Raw genomic sequence first — 17,824 nt, 5'->3', positions numbered from 1 at the left:
ATTTTGAATCACTTTCATCATTATCCATTTCTCCATCCCTTTCAATCCGATGCCATTAATAATATAGTACAGCTTGTAGGATTATGGAGTGAATTAAGCATTTGTCCTACCTTGGAGCATGATGTACATTACGGGTCCAAATTCTAATAACGCAACTTTTAAAACAGGTTGTTGAACAGCTCGAGTTAACTGCGGCTCAGATGCATTTCATTCCAGCCCACCCATAAGGACATTCATTTGGGGCCCTAACGCCATAGAAAGAGGCTTCTATCCTTTTTGTCTTAGAACATCTCCTTTGGACAAGGCAACAAGACTGTCTCACAATTTGTCAATACAGTTTATAATTCAAATTTGGCTGGGGGAAACTAAAATAAGCAAATTGTGTAATAGGAGAAAGATGGTCACACAAGTTAACAAACTAGTCTGTAAATGCCAGAGAGGATGGCATAGTGTGAACAGAGAAAGTCTGCAAATAGTGGAAACCCAAACCCCAATTATAACAGAGTATCCAGTACACTATACCAATCAAAGAATAGGTCTCTTAAGCCTGATTACACAACTCTATTATCTTAATTTAAAATCCAATTAAACTTTGTTGCATCAGACTTCTTGTCTTCTCATGTTAGCTGCTACTTTCAACCAACATTTACATCCAATACATTTTACAAATAATAAATTTGGAATCACAAAAATAATGGAAATAACACAAATGACAAAAAAAAAAAAATGGTTTAACTAGATTAGCCAGTGGATTGAGCACGCAACTTGTTAGCAACATAAAGCAGGTGGCTGATGTTTGTTGAAGGGTAGTTTTGGAGCAGCTTGAGATTCGAAGTGAAATCACCTGCCAACAGTCGCCTCCGGACAAGAATCAGCATTGCACAACATATCCGAAGCAGTGTCTCCTGCAATTGCAATAAAAACTTTTATTTATACATTCGTTTGGTTCTAGACAGATGATTGTCAATGATTATAATATGGAGGGCATCGCCTGGTAGTTAGGGATGGAGGCTGAAAAAGGCTCGGTATAGTTGATTTCAACCAGTTTGGATCTAGACTTTGGATGGTTTGCTCGCTAAAACCCAATTAGGTAAGAAAATGAAAATCCAGAGGTGTGTGACACTTTAATGGATGGTATGTTCTTGGTTTTGTCCCCCTACAACGTCATTTTGTCTTTACCAAAACTAACCACCTTTACTCTACATGAACAAAAGCAAAACAACAATAAAAACAGCATGATAGATGGCTCGGAAGGAACACAAACTTACCTGAGGACCTTCAGGATCACTTAGAAGTGTGTCCCAAATGTGAAGGCTGTCCGCAAAATTGAACTCTTGAGTCAAGAGGAGAGTTATCCATCTAAATGCATAAAATTGGGGATTGACCTGCCATTTGCAAATATAGAGCATCAGACATCTGAGAGATTGACCAACCAAGGGTAAAAATGATGTAATTCACTGAAGTCCAAACATCTGCCAGCTTATGAACTCTTCTGTGTGGACAATAGCCCAAAGTCCAAACAATGCTTGGTGCTATAGGAACAATATCCATTGTCTGGCCACATAAAAATTGTAAATAAAGAATGGAGCTCAAATTTGATGACTCCCAAAAAAAGATCCAATCATCAGAATCTCATCCACTTGAAAACCACACAAACCATGTTTATCAATCATATCTGGTCTAGAACACGATGCTTTTTTTGCTTATTATTCATTTATTTTTTTCATTTGAAAGAAGAGAATCGGGACTGAAGCTTCCATGAGCATTTAAGTAAATTTTGGATTCTGGGTCTGTGTCCTTAGCTCAGCCTTATGGCACATAGGCAGGTGATTGGCTCAGGTAATTAGACCAGTCTATGAACTGACAAGATCACTCGTTTATAATTATTATTATTGGTTGAAAATGCAGTACATCTGAACATTAAGTTTGATGTACTACATTTTTAACCCTTTCTTTTCTTTTAATTTTTTTTCACTGGGGAATATTATGGCACGGTACATGGAATGAATATCCACTTCTAATCAGGATAACTGTTTAACCTGGAAGGTGCCTAGGTGATGCATTGAACAGTAAGTTCAATGTCCTTTTGAGAGGCAGGCAACTAATAAAAAAGAGAAAATATCAAGAAAGAAATACATGAGCACTAGATCAAATGATAATAATTGAAGATGTATCCATGTCTTACTTGGTTGTAATCTCAAGATGACGCCAGAGCTCTCCATCATGTTCTTTCAAGAGTTGCGACAACCTTGTAATTGTGGATCGGATACCAACAACACTGTTATCGAGTTGCTGACAGAAATGATCCCTGAATCCGCTTATAACTCGACAAAACAAAAAAATGTGTCCGCTTCTGCAGAAGCCTGCATAACTTGAAAGTGGAGATGATCAACAAAGTGAAACCAAAAGCATAAGATAAAGGCTAGATAGTATAGTGATTAGTCATCACAAGAAGAAATCAGTTTCTTTTGGGGGAAAAAAAACCTAAATATGCAAGGAAGGAATAATCTGGATTTTTAATTCAAGTGGTGAAACCAACCTAAAAATAGTCTGTAGAAGTGCCAAACAAATGATTTTAGTGTTTGATTCCAATGAACTACTGAATGGCTACTGATGTCTGATTTTAGTGATTTGTTTCTGGATGAACCATCAAATGATCTACAGCCTATGCAAAACATACAGCATGCTATTTTTTAGGTTAAAATTCTTCTTGGCCTAATTTACTTGTGTATCATCAAAGAGCACAGGGAGTGAAAAGCCAAGTGGATGAAAGTACTGTGGATAATACTTTGAATTAGGCCAACGAGCGTATGTTCATGAAACTTCATTTCAGGAACACCAGTTTCCACAGGTTAGGTTTCGGGTCACTTGAAATTCAGGTCATGACATGTAAATTTTTATTGTATTATTTATTATTATTTTTAAAAAAAACATTTGAGGCTATCTCGGATAGGTTCCACAGCCTTACTTCCAATGGGTTTCAACACTGGAACAGCCTAGAGGTAACTCCCAAGGTTTATCAAGCCTATAGAATTTATCTTGTTATCCAAGGCAAGTGCTAATTCAAATTGTCCAGATTGGAGACCCTGACTAGAACACAGGACCAAATTTATTCTGCGGCCACTTTTGGGTAATTGAGGCCAACTAGGCAGGCACTAGTGGAGCTAGTAGGACACAAAAGGCATCATCTAGTCCATCTTTTAAACCTGTGTCATTGGCTCTTGCTATGAAGCAGTTAGTAAAGCTATTGAAGCAATGGCTCCAAGAATACATGACAGAAGGGACTTTTCAGTTTTGATTTCGGATTAACCATGAAACATTAACTGATGCTGCTATAACTATCTTATGATGACAGCTTGGAACATTGTTGAGAGGTCAAGGGTGAAGCTATGTGGATGAATGGAGAGAGCAAACAAGAAAGCCTATTTCCCAGAAAAAAGAGGTGCTTTCACTGAAGACAACTTTAGGGAAAACCATACTCCTTGATTTCAGTTTTGTTTGGATGTATAAGGTGGCTTCAAGCTCTTCCCTATTGGATTTTGATGGTTTTCAAGATGAGAAGAGTTGACTTTATAATCTCTCCCTGGTTCTCATTTGGAGGATTTCTCATACTTCTAGCTGCACTTTTTGCAATTAATTCATTCTTCTGTATATTTTTGCTGTCTTCCTTCAAAGAGGTGTTCTGTGTTATTCCTTGGTCAAGTAAAATTATCTTTTGGCTTAAAACTATTTCAGCTTCGTTTCTTAACTTTAAGTTTCTACTAAATCCCATTGTAGGAAAACTCAATACATGTAGGAGAATGATAAAAACTGTGTATTCCAATTCCAACAAATTAATAATTCTTTAGATCAACTCTCTAAGATTACAGTGAATCTTAAAAAAGAAAAAAAATATTACAGTGCAAATGTTATCCTATGATCCCAATCCATATACGAGTTTTTAGGCACCAAATCTAAATATGATAAGTTTAAGTATGAAATAAAACTCATACATGTTGGTTTCAACTGGTAGATATTTAGAAGTACAACCTAGTTTTAGAGAGTTCTTGTTCATCACAAAATAATAATATAAGAGATGTTAGATTCTCAATCTCTTCCTCCTTCCCTCGCACCTCACACAGGGAACACACGCACAGCATACACATGCATTCATCTCAAGTTCTAGGCTCACAGCATCATGCTAACAAGAGGCCATCATTATGACTGGATATAAAGAATAACTTTCTTTACTTATCAAAAAAAAAAAAAGAATAACTTTCTTTCATATAATTTGTTTTTTGATAGGCAAAGATCAAATCTATTAAAAGAACCTTCATACATATCTGATAGCTGTCATTTATAGCTCACAAGGCAAGGAAACATACAACTTGAAAAAAACAATCTATCGTCTCAAGTAGGCCATGGCCAAGGACAAGTTAAGTGAATTGGTAGTGAATAAAGTCAAGTTGATTTCCTGTTATTATTAGCAAGAATGCTGCAACAACTTTGTTATTTATGTCAATGACATCATTACTGGCTCCTTACAAAGTTCCCATTCAGTTTCAGGCCAAAGGAAAATTAGAATTAACCTTGGTTTGTCTCATTCTAGTTTGTATCAAAAAAGGCCATACTATGCAACAAACAACCATTTTGGGCCTCCTAAGTTTGGGCCTTGTCTTACGGACTTAGAGTGCAGGCCCATTGGTGATGGGCCTGTGGTTAAGTTTCCCCACGAAGGGCATTGAAGCCCCCTTGTCTTTGGAGTGCTTAGTAAATCTTCTGCCAACCCCCTCATTCAGGCATCATCACAGTGCCAACAGAGTGGGTTTCAGGAGTCAATGAAGTCCTCATGGCAGAAGCGGCAGGATTTGAAGGTAGGTTTTCCTCCCCCACTTTCTCCTCCAAATGGGTTTCCCTCTCACGATGTCAGGTCAGCATGTTAGGCTAGGAGGTTTCCGAGTCCTGGCCTTCAGCAGTTAAGTTTGTTGCTCCAAGATGGGAGGTTGGTGGATCTCACAGGAAGCGTAGAGAAGGATTCCTTGGTATGGATGTGGCGGTTAGGGCTGAGGAGGGGGAGGCCAATAAAGCAATGGAGGCTTGTCGGATTTCGAAGGAGGAGAAGATGGCTATGTTAGCCTTGCCGATCACTTAGTCAAGTTCAGTAGCTTTTTGGGTTTCCCAGTGGCGGGGGTTGAAAAGCAAATCAACTCCCTTCTGAGGAAAATGAGTCAAGAAAAGGTCGTGAAATTAAGGTTGTAGGGGGAAAGAGGAAATTGTTTTCAGCAACTCTTTGGAGAGGGAGAACTGGAATGCTCAATCAATTACAATTGTTCTCCTATTTCAATCAGGGGAAAGGGGAGCAGCAGTGGGATCTCAACCCAAATCAGGACATGGGGTGAATCGACTGGAAACCCAACCCAAACACTGATTTGAACATGGGAGGGAGAGAAGTGGAGGGCATGTAGAAGAGCCCAGAAGGTTTGGATGGATGTGGAGGCTTCATTGTGCGAGTAGAAAAGGGTTGAAATTCTGGTTTTTGTGCAGCCTGAATGGCCTTCAGCAACCCCCATGAGTTGGGGGGCCACCAAATGAAAAATCGCAAGGGAAAATTTCTGAGTGGTGGGGAGTGGGTGCATGGTCTACTCGATATTGTAGAAGAGTCTTGCACAAATCTTTAATTGGGGACACAGCCCAAAATCCGAGCCCATCAATAGAATCCAGGTTGTCTGATATATAGAGCTAGAGGACAGACTCATGAGTAAATGGCGTTGGATTTATCACTGATTTGATGGGCATTTGGGCCTTCGGCCACCATTGGAGATGCTATCTGTCTACACTTCCCTCCTTGGAAAAGAAGCATTTTTGTGAATTAAAAAGTGGGCCTCAAATTATTTTCCCAGAGAAAAAAAGTGGGAAAAAGAAAGGAAAGAAAAAGAAAGAATAAAGGTACCTTCCCTTTGGGAATTACAGATATTGGGAGGGGTTGTTTGGGAAGAGAAAAGCGCATGAACGCCGCTTTTTTTATTACAGTTTGTTTGCAGGTTTTTGGTTTCAGATGGTCTTAGGGGTGTTTTCTGTTCTGTGCTAGGCTTTAGAAGTCTCTTTTTGGTGGTGATGGTGTTTTTGCGCTGGTCCTTCCTGCCAAGGAATGTCCAGTTGTTCTTAGGGGTTGTTTTCAAGGTGGTTGGTATTTTCTCTTCCTTCTTCTCTTTGACTAGCCTTTGGGCATAAGTTGTATACTTCGTGTGTACTTTGATGCGCCTTTTTGCTAGCGCTTTTTAATTTATTCTCTTATTTACCCATAAAAAAAACAACCATTTTGAGATATAGAGTTGAATCACAAAATAAGGCATACTGCTAAAATTATCTAGTTTAATTAGATAAAACAGTGCAAAAGCCCTTTTGTTAGGAGATGGACAAAATATGCTACAAGACAACCAGAAGTAGGCTTCACTATCAATTCAGAAGTTCAAAAATTTTGAATGCACAGAAATCTCATTTACTAACCGCATTTTCCTCATCAGGGTCATTTTTGAATACATAGAATAGAGGCGCCAAAATTTCATTCATCCCTTGCACATATCTTATACCCGGATTCAACTTTGCAAACACAATCAATATGTTCCTCAAAGCCTCCTGAAATACAGGATCCATTTAATTTAGTCAAATGGGTGATGTTTGTATCAAGTCTCATGCCTCAAGTAACAACACATACCTGATTTGCTTTTGCAGATGGCGTGTCCCCAGAGAAGAAGTTCATGTCTGGATGAGTGCGCTTGACATCTCGGTCAATTTGCTCTATGATCTCTGTGTCCTAAAAATGTTCAAATTGTAATAAATAATTCAAAACACCATCAGTGACCATATATCATCTCCTAATACCAATTTATAGTCCAATAGCATAAAGAAATGGGATTCACCTTAATAAGGCCCACAATTATTTTCCCAGACATACCATGGGCACTGCCAAACAAGCTACAATCTAAAACTATTGGACTAAAAATCGAAATGATGCTTAAAAATAAAAGAATGCTGGTACAGTTTGAAGCATATTTTGTCAAAAACGAATGACAAATCCTACACCAACAAAAAACTATGATCACCATAAGATGTTCCCAGAATAATTCATGGAATTTTATTTACCCTTCTAAGAGGCCGTGACAGGATCCAAAAAGTACTGATGATGATCATCCCCACCCCTCTTTATTACAATGTCAAAAAAGGACAAAATAGCAAGCCCTAATAAAGCCAAATGATCATTTTATTTCTTTCTTTCACATGGAATTGCAAAATTAATCCCTTACCCAATACTCACACCGTAATTATAAAATATTGAACATAGAACATCTTATCACTTTAGCATGCATCTGAGAGAACTTTCCAGCAAATGTCACTTGATATGTACCTGGAAGAACTGATTCCAGATGCTGGTCTTTCCAAGGCTCAAAGGATGCTCTCCATGAGTGATTTCTGATCTTGAGAGCATGCCACTGCCTTCAGATTTAGGTTCATCGTCAGGACTTGTAGATTTACCCAACCTCCTTGTGATTTCTGACTGACTAGCCACAGAAACATTCAGAAATACAGGAAAAAGAATATTATACAGAAAGGTGCAGTGTAGAAATATAAAAACAACTTGATATATTTTTTATTTTTTTATTTTTTGGTTTGTTATTTTTACTTTTATTTTATTTATTTATTTTGTGTTGTTACATAAAATCAAACCTAGAATATCCCTTTTCCTGATGTGAACCCCTTGCCACTAGAGCAAAGCCTCAAGGACTTCAACTTATTAGAACAAACACTGAGTTGGCTTTGCCACACAGAGTAGGGAAGTATTTCTCATCCTTCTCTTGTAATCTCTTATTTTTTATGAATATGTTTTTGTTTTAGACAAAGAAAATGTCCGTCAGGGTGCCCCATTGGTTAGGGCGACTGCTGAGATGTGTGATAAAGGTGCATGGTCCTAAGTTTGATTCCTGCCACTAGTTAAATGTCTTTGATTACCCAAGTCAAGACCCTGAGACTTGGGTCCCGTTGAAGAATCTCAAGGGCTCAGCCTGGGAAGGTTCCTTATTTATCACCCAAAAAAAAAAAAAATGCTCCGCAAAGAGAGACATGTCCTACACATCACAAGAGGAACTGTAACTGCATTGTACCAATTGGACAATGAAAAAAAGAATGGGAAGGAAGGCAGGAAAAGCCTTCTATATTTATTGCCAAAGAAAAAACATGAGATTCAATGTTCATTAGACATAGATTCAGCCATTCCGGTCACCTACACCAATAATAAGTATAAGACAAAAGATTCTATTCCAAATGGCATTTTTCAAGAAAGGAGATGGTGATACTAAAAGCCTTTTCACAGAATGTCTAGCTGGAGAATGAAGAGTAGCTTCCCACATGAATTTGGGAAATTTTTAGAGGATTGAGAAGCCATCTAAGGAGATTACATGATTATTTTGTTTCCTGTTCTCACTGGAATAATTGCCCCAGGGAAGGTTGGATCAGAGGCCTTTTCAGCCTACACAAAGTGGATTTAGAAACCCTTTTAGAGTCAACCTCTATAGCCCTATAGAACAGCAGTTACATTCTAAATAGTTTAGCAGTTCTAGTTCATTTCTTGATGCATTGTTGCGGGGGGAGGAAAACTAGAGAAGCTATTTTCTTGCTTTTTTCTTCCTCTGAAGGGAAGAAAAACATGGATAAGAATGGATCCCTTGGCAGTTATAACTTGACAATAGCAGGTTTTCCAGATTGTTAGGAGATCTTGAGGGGCAAGATCTTTAAGGTTTTAACATAAGTTTTCTTGAATGGGATAGCTGCATCAGTGCTATCTTTATCACTTTGATCCTTGAGAAAGATAGGTCCATTAATATCTGAATTGTAGATCAATTAGTTTTGTGACTAGCTTTTGTAAGATCATCGCTAAGGACTTCACTAGAAGACCTAGGAGGTGCTCCAAGATAAGGTATCCTATCCCCAAGTAGTGTTTGTCAAAGGAGGCAGATTTTGAATGTGGTCCTAGTTCCTGATGAGATGAGTGAAAGTGAGAGATATCTTCCCAAGAATGCATGATGACCAAACTAGAATTTGAAGAGGCCAATGATTATGGGAACAAGTCTGATAAAAAATAATAATAATTATGGGAACCAAGCTTTTTGGATTTTGCTTTGGCTAAGAAGGGCTTTGCAAGGTCATTGGAAAAAGGAGATCAGAGAATGTTAGAGATCAAGAAATTTTGTAATCCTTGATTTTAAGCCTAGAAAGCGGTTCCAAGCAACCAAATGGTTTAGTCAAGGGCACCATCTCACCCCTATGATTACCCACATTAATGATTAATGTGCATAGCATATTGATCTTGAGGAATTAGGTGGTAGAGATTATTAAGACTTTCAAGTGAGACAGAAAAGAAGTTTCCCATCTTCATTTGCCGATGATACAATTCTTTCCTCAATTTTACCTATCAAAAAAATATAAAAAAATAAAACAATTCTTTCCTTCTTCATGGAAGGAGAATAAGGAACCACATACTTGTTAGAGGTTATTGAATTTATAACACACTTAAGAATTAATATAGCCAAGAGTGCACTTCTTGGCAGCTTAGGTATTATAATTGTGGTAGGACGTCACTTGAACTCTTTTTTTTAAAAAAAAGTGAGAATGTATTAATTTAAAAAGAAAAAGAACAAAGGATGAGATGCCTATCAAGAAAACATAACACACACACACACACACAAAGAGAAAGAAAGAGTTGTGCCTCAAAAACAATCAATGAGGATAGCTTTCCACAATATATCTCAGGGATCTAGCATCCCTGTTGGCCAAACAGTCAACAACCTGGATAGTTAAAGTAGGTTTCTAAATAAAAGAAGGGGAAATATCCCTAGCAAGAGCAGAATCCTACTCATCTGATAAACAAGCCCCCATGAACCCTCCTCCAAGGTCAAGATGCTCATAACCAAGGAATCTCCTTCCTCGGAGAAGGCTCAACACACTCAGGCGAGCAACCTTGTTTAAATCTTCTCAAAGATAAAAGCTGAGCATGAACAATGGAATAATAAATCAACATACCAATGCCTCACTCACGCTCTTGTGCCAAAAAAGAATCAAACCAACAAAATCTTATATTTTAGACCTATTACCTTAGTTACAAGTTTGTATAAGATTATAGCTAAGGTTTTACCAGGACACTTATGTACAGTTCTCTATGAAATCATTTATATATCCCAAGGAGCCTCTGTTAAGGGAAAACAAATTTTGGATGATATTATGATTGCCAATGATATGGTGGATGAGAAAAGGCGATCAAGGTAGGAAGGGGTAGATTTCAAAATAGATTTTGAAAAGGCCTATGATCATGTGGCATGGGGTTTTTTGGATCATGTATTAGAGAGAATGGTTTAGAACAAAAAGGAGTCTTGGATGAGGGCTTGTTTATCTTCAACATGTTCTGCAATCCTAGTAAATGGAATTGTCAAAGTTTGGGTTAAGGCAATCCGAGGGTTAAGACAAGGAAATCCTCTTTCCCCATTCCTTTACCATTGCAGTTGATGTTCTAAGTATAAATATGATCAGAGCAAAGGAAAGCGATTTATCAAAAGGCTTTGTAGTAGGCAGGAATAAGACTTAAGTGTCTCTTTTACAATTTGTAGATAACACCATATTTTTCTCTAGAGCCTCTATGGAAAATCCACAAAACCTCAAGCTAATCATTTTGGTTTTTGGGCAAATATCAAGGCTTTAAGATCAATTTTGAGAAGAAAACTCTCTTTAGTATCAATATAAGTCAAGATCTAGTATCTAGGTTAGCCTTGATGCTTGATTGTGAAGTCTCATAATGGCCTTTATCTTATCTGGGTCTTTCACTAGGAGGGAATCTGAAGGCAAGTGGATTTTGGGATCTGGTGGTTGATAGAATCTCAAGGACACTAGATGGGAGGAAAAAACCTTTTTGTCTTTTGGAGGGGAGAATAACTCAAATTCAGTCATGCTTGTTTTACATCCTTAGCTATTTCTTATCTCTTTTCAAGATCCTAACATCAATAACTTTAAAGATTGAGAAATGACAAAGGAATTTTCTTTTGTCAAGAAATAGAAAGGGTAATAAAATCATCTTATCAGTTGGGACATAATGTGCCAAAGGAGTTTGAAGGTTTGGGGATTGGGAAGACTTCGATGAGCAAGCCTCCTCCCTTAGGGAAGTGGCTTTGGAGGTTTCCTAAGGAAACTTTTGTCCTTTGGCATCAGGTTTTTTCAAGCATATATGGGACACATTATAATGAATAAATCACCAATATTATGGTTAAATGGTCACATAGATGTCCTTGGAAAGCCATGGCACAAATATTCCAAGACTTCTCTTCACTCACTTTGTGGTGGGTGACAGGGCAAGAATTCATTTTTGGGAAGTTTGTGCTGGGGAAATAAACCTTTGTGTCCACAATTTTCAGGTCTTTATAAAGTTATCACAGTTGAAAACCTCATCATATGATTTATCCTTGGTAACTCCTCTTCACTTTCTGGGAACCTTAACTTTCATTGTAACCCCACTAATTTGGAAATTGAGAACCTTGAGATACTCATATCCTCACTCACTCTTGTGCAATTGTCTCCATCAACTGCAAATACAAGAACTCGATCATCATCCTCTTTAGTTTTACTCTCAGTAAAATCAATTTTCTTAGCCCTATCCAATTTATCAAATTCAACCCATTTGCTCCAGCTAAAATTTTTTGTAACTCAAAGGCCCTACTAAGATCAAGGGTTTTGCTTTGCTAGTGGGGCACAAGAAGGTAAACATCAATGACATGCTACAGTTGAAAAGATCTTACAAATTCCTTAGTCCTCATTGGTGCATCTTATGCATGGAAAGTGGAGAATCGATTGACCATCTCTCTCTATATTGTCTATTAACATCAGGGCTTTGACACAAGTTATTTAGTCTAGCCAAGATGGATTGGATTCTATCCTGGAGAATGTGACATGATGACCATCTCATTTAGAGGTTTGGGAGCTCCATCAGAGGCAAGACCATTTGGCAAATTGCTTGTCTCACTATGCCTTGGATTATGTGGTGACAAAGAAATGCTAGGATCTTTGAGGAAAAGTGGAGAATGGAAGAGATGTTGAGGAATTTACTTCACTTTTATCCCTCCTTATGGGCCTCTTATACTGACACCTTTAGAGGCATTCTACTCAATGTTATTCAACTTTGTTGGCATCTAGTTTATAAATCAAATGGATTGTATAACAATGAAAGGAGTTGAGTTCGATTCTGAGATGTTACCTTTGTTTATCCTTAAGTGGACTAAAGCTTTCTATAGAGTTCTCCTTGCATAGTGAAGACGTTTAGGCATTACTTTGATAATTTTCTTGTATTTTTGGGGGAGCATCCATCATCCTTCTCATGTACTTTTTTTTCCCACAATTAATACATCTTTTGTTTCTAATAAAAAAAATAAAAAATAAAATCCAAGCATCAATAGTCATCCTAGAACTTGCCAATTAGGAAAAAGCCCACAACATCAATGTGTATCTCTTAATAATCTTTGTCCATCTTCTTCCCTAAGATTCTGGTTAACATAATGAATAGGATTAAAAATAAGAAACTATAAAAATAAAAAATAAAAAACTTGTGGTTTTGCGCAAAGAATAAAAAAGACCATTTAGGGTTTTTTTAAAATAAAAAAGAACAATTTCATTGCATTGAAATAGTAAGTATAGAAAAGGATGAAGAATCCTTCTAGGAAGTACAAAATCCTCTATACAACTAAGAAAATTGAAGAGGCCAACAACTTTCAGGTCATAACAACCCTTCCAAAAGGGTTAGAGTTTGTCTCAATTGCTAAAGCTTGACTTGCAAGTCAGCCACACTCCAACCCTTAGCTACCCTAGGTTACCTAAAGAGCACCCATCAAAATGTAACTTAACAAACCCATTGGAGGTGGTAGTTATTCAAAAAGAGTATCTTTAGTCAACCTCATGGTTTTGTAAACTTGGTTCGAATCTAGCAAAATGAGGCTCAAAGGGACATCTGCAAAAGCTTTACTTGTAGAAGTTGAAGAAGAGAAGTAAAACAAGATCATTTAGTTAATTGGAGGATGGTTTGTCAAGCAAGCTAAAGTATTTTGGCTTTGTAAAGTGGCCTAAGAAAGGTTTCCCTCGTAGGAAATGGCCATGGAGGTTCCTAGAGATCAAGACTCGCTTTAGCACTTATGATCAAAAGTAGGTATTGTGTTAAAGTCATATTAAGATGCTAAAGTAGAAATTTATATCTCAAGGTTTGATTTCCATTTTTTTTTATCATATTGAATACATCATTAGGGATGATCTAGTATTCCTTTCTAAGAGGATTTCTAGCGAAAGGAAGAGAATTTATTGTCATTGGAAAAAAAAAAAGGAAATGAAGTTGAAATTGGCAGAGATGCTTGGGTGATTAATCCCTCTGAAGGAATGTTGACAAGGTAGGATTAGTTCAATCCTAGGTTTAGAAGGTGCTTTTTTTGTTGAGAGCTAGATATTACTGTCTTCCTTTAAGGTTCTCAACTCGTTACTGGTAGGCTTAGCAAATAAGCTTGTTTGAAAAAGTGGTGCTTAGGGGCTCAAAAAACAAACATTCTATTGCTATGAAATAAGTAAATGCAAACAAGGATGAGAAAATTTTCCCTTAAAAACAACCACTACATAACTCTCTAATAAAAGCCAAGAAAAACTATCTACTCTAAAGATCAATGGAAACAAGTTGTTACAACTATGAACTCAAAACTTAGGGGTACAAAATCCTCTATAAAGTGATTGATTGATTGGCTTCCTCTTTTATTAACATATTCACCACACGATTAGCTACTTGAGGTATTTAGAAGAATGGGCATTCCACTCTAAAGCAATATAAAAAAATTGGCATAACCAACTTTCACCCCTCTACAAGCCTCTCCCTTCTTATTTAACCAAGACAAAACCATTGCAAAATCTCTCTACTAGAAGATCAAATAGGCCATCGGTTTTAGCTAAGCTTTAGGCCTTCAAATAAGATTTAATATTTATGTCTCAATGGCAAGACCTGCTCCAACATTTTCAGAGAATGTTGTCACCAATGTTCCATGATGAGCCATGAACTTCCTCCAATTCCTATCTATCTTGGGATACCTAAGGAGTACCCATCAAAGTTCAACTTCAAGCAACTCACTAAAAGGGGCATCCATGTGAAAAATATATCCTCAACCATCCTAGTAGATTTGCAAACTAGGTTTTAGTCGCAATATATGCTAAAAGGGTTGCCCACAAATATTAGGCTAGCCGACACCCAAAGAGTAGAAATAGATTAAATGCTCTTGGTGCATATGTATGGGGTGTGGAGAGTCGATTGATCATATTTTCCTACATTGTCTGATAACTCAAGGATAATGGCACAAGTTATTCAGTATAGCCAAGATGGACTGGGTTCCACCCAAGAGCATTTGTGATATGTTGTCCATCTCTTTTAAAGGATTGGGGAGTTTAGGTAGAGGCAAGACCCTTTGTCAAATCGTTGGTCTCGCTTCGTGTTGAATTGTGTGGTGGAATGAGAAATGCTAGGATTTTTTAAGAAAAGTTGAGGACGGCAGAGACTTTGTGGGATCTACTTTACTTTTATTCCTCATGGGCTTCTTGTACTACTACATTTAAAGGCATTCTCTCAATGTTATTCAACTTAATCGGTGTTTGGTTTGTAATTCAAAAGGGTGGACAATAATGAGAGGAGCTTTGTTCGGTCTTGTTTTATAGCCATAATTGGACTAATTTTTGTGTAGGTTTCCATGTATAATGGAGGAGTTTGAGTCATATTTTGATCAAATCTTGTATTTAGTGGGGAGGATCTCTCATCCTTATCTTGATCTATTTATCAATATACAATCTATCTTTGTTTCTGATAAAAAAAATATACATATACAAATAAAAAATAAAAAATCTTCCAAACTACACCATTTGTCCAAAAAAACTCTCGCATTCTCCCATGTCCTATAGTCTAAATTAATGTGAGATTAGCAATATGCCACAATGACTCCCCTCTCAAAAGACCTCCAAAACTCCAATAAAAAATAGTTAACATCTCCACCACACTCTGAGGTGGAGCCAAGTCAATCCTAGCAAGTCCAAACAACTTATGCCATAATATTAATGCCATAGGGCAGTAAAAAAAAAAATGATCCACTGCTTTCCCAATCTTCTTACACAACACACCATTCAAACCTAAGAGCTTTGTGAAGTCTCTTCATCTATCATAATGCTTCCTTTGTTAAATCTTTTTACAAATCCCAAATTATGGGTGACCATTATACTCTCTTACTAAAGAGATTTGGGCCTCCAAAGCATCATCTAAGGTAGGTGATGTAGGACAACCCTAGGATGGTTGCCTACACTCAAGGGTAGGTGCAGTGGGGTTTTATTTTTTAGGGTGTAAGGAGAGGAATAAGGAATAAATTTTATGGTAGAGAAAATTATAAGATAAAAATAGAGAGAAAGAAGAAACAATGAAGAAAAGATGGAACTCACCTAGAAGAAAATCAATGGAGTCTCACTAAGGCCTTCTAGGAATCTCACCTAGAAGAAAATCAATGGAGTCTCACCATTGAGGGTTGCAACCTTGCAATGAAAGAAAATATAATATTATTAATATCAATTCATCTCTTTGATTTACATTGATTAGCTTATTTATAGGCTTCTCTAAGAAATTCAAAGTCTACTAGGACTTTAATAACCTATTATGATTCTAATTCTAATTATAACATCCAAAGTCTACTAAGACTCTAATAACCTATCATGACTCAAATTCTAATTGTATTATAACTTTACTAGCTAATCCTAATTAGACTCCAACAAATACCAATCCTAATTCAATTTTAAATAATATTAATCCTACTTAAAGTTTACTTAGGTCTTCCATTTCCTCCTTGAATAAACTTTAAAAGGTTTTCCCCCATCAATAGGCTTCTTAGCTGCCAAGAAGCCAATCCAAACAGGGACTAAGCTTTGTTCCATCTAAACAAACACTTACCAACTCTCTACTACTTGATTCCAAAATGTTTTAAGGGCCTTGAAGTGTCTCCAAGTGGAAGCTAAGGAACTTTGGTGATGTTCACCCTTTTTGCATCCTAAAGAATTAGCCTTAGACTAAAGAGGGAGATGTTCAGGTTTTTTTCTAAAATCAGTAGTTTTAGATGGCTATTGATAATTTGATACTAAGCTTTTAAGCTCTCTGGTAAGGCTTAATATGGCTACTAGTTTTGGTGTTCCAGACCTTTTTGTGGAAGGAGGTAAGGGAATTCTTATGATCATGTGGGCCTCAAAAGTTTCTTGGAGGTTAAGCTTATTGGATTAGTAGACATTGCTCCTGCTGGAGAATTCCTCTTTGTTCCCTCTTCTTGTGATTAATATAAACTTTGGCTCTCATCTAACAAGAAAAGGACAGAGAGAAAAAGGAAATAAAGACAAACAAAGAAAATAACAATAAGTGACAGTCTGGCCCATGCTTGTAGAAGGTTTATCCAACTAAAAAGAAGAAGGCTAATTGAGCACTCTTAACCCTATTACTGCTAACTCTAACCAGTCCATAATTTCAGGTATGTCAGTTCAACTTGAGTTTCCAGCCTTTTTTATGTATACAATTTGATGAACAATTGGTAATGTACAATTTCACAAAATCACTACATGAAGCAGTCAGCAACAAACAAATGCCAAATATGCTATAAATCACAGAGCCAATTGCAGCATTGTATCTTTCCTCCCTTATCAGTTTAGTTCCTTCCAAGAGCCAAAACTAGACTAAAATGCAATCATGAATGTACTTAACAAAAAAAAAAAAAAAAATCCCTGATATTCTCTCTTTTTTTTTTTAATAGGCAATACGAAAATAAACTTACAGGATTCATCAAAAGCTCTTCTTTGAAATGCTTGTATTGGGACCTCTTTTTAGCCAATTCTGAAGACCAATGTCCACGATCAGTCGGTAAATACCCCAGCAAGAGCTGCCACGATCAATAAATCAAAACTTCAACCTCATAATCTAATTAATTGCTACAGATTTCTTCTCTTACCGAAATAAACTGAATAAATTTAAGCATCAAAATCAAGTCACGTAAACAATAAAAAATTTGTTTGGTTTAGTAAATGAAAAACCTAATTAGTTCAGGAAACGAGAATTTTCATCTTATCGAAATTGAAACAGAATTAAACATAAAACTCAAATTTTCAGTTCCTTAAATCCACAGAAACGAAACAAAGCATAAGCAGAAATCAGTACCTTCCACACCGTAGAACGAATCCCAGCGCCATCAGGAATACCCTGCGACGCAAGCCTCCGCAGTTCCCGCACATTTATCACCTTCTTTGATAACTAAATCCAATCAAACCAATACGAAAAAAAATCGAATTACCTATTACTAAAGAAAAAAAAATCAAACAACTCCAATTCCCATACATAGCTAGATAGAAACCCTAACCTCCGCCAAGAGCTGAGCCTGGCGAGAAATGTCCTCGCTGAGTCGTCGGAGGATGCGTCATGGACATTGTTTACGGATTCCTTGGGCTCCGGTTTTGGGGGCTCTTCTTGGACGACGGCAGGAGGGGGCTCGGGGACCGGCGGAGCGACCGGAGAAGGAGGCGTAGGGGTGGAGGGCTTGTAATCGTAGCGCTGGAGGCGGTCATCTTCGGTGGCAGAGGGAGAAGCGGACCAGAGAGAACTGTTGAGCCAGTCTGGCACCCTCTTCTTCACCATGGCCAAATGGAATGAAGATCGGTTTCACCAGAAATGCGTACAGTCAATGTCGCTCTACACAATTTCTCTTTTTCCACCCCAAAACTGTTT

General features: G+C 37.3%; 1 protein-coding gene across 1 annotated transcript; it reads right to left on the bottom strand.

Annotated features, from left to right (window-relative positions):
- Nucleotides 1–401: 401 nt before the first annotated feature.
- On the bottom strand, nucleotides 402–17,818 carry LOC117908074 (TBC1 domain family member 13-like). Its single transcript, XM_034821733.1, is given in 12 exon segments — nucleotides 402–905; nucleotides 1,269–1,385; nucleotide 1,948; nucleotides 2,186–2,321; nucleotides 2,324–2,363; nucleotides 6,487–6,615; nucleotides 6,695–6,793; nucleotides 7,385–7,534; nucleotides 16,881–16,985; nucleotides 17,261–17,353; nucleotides 17,460–17,494; nucleotides 17,497–17,818. Coding segments are annotated over 12 exon segments (1,308 nt in total). The 5' UTR covers nucleotides 17,735–17,818; the 3' UTR covers nucleotides 402–740.
- Nucleotides 17,819–17,824: the final 6 nt, after the last annotated feature.

The sequence above is a fragment of the Vitis riparia genome, chromosome 19 (assembly GCF_004353265.1).
Source record: "Vitis riparia cultivar Riparia Gloire de Montpellier isolate 1030 chromosome 19, EGFV_Vit.rip_1.0, whole genome shotgun sequence".
Classification (NCBI taxonomy): domain Eukaryota; kingdom Viridiplantae; phylum Streptophyta; class Magnoliopsida; order Vitales; family Vitaceae; genus Vitis; species Vitis riparia.
Note: the sequence above shows the minus strand (reverse complement) of the source record. Positions and strands in the feature narration are given on the sequence as shown.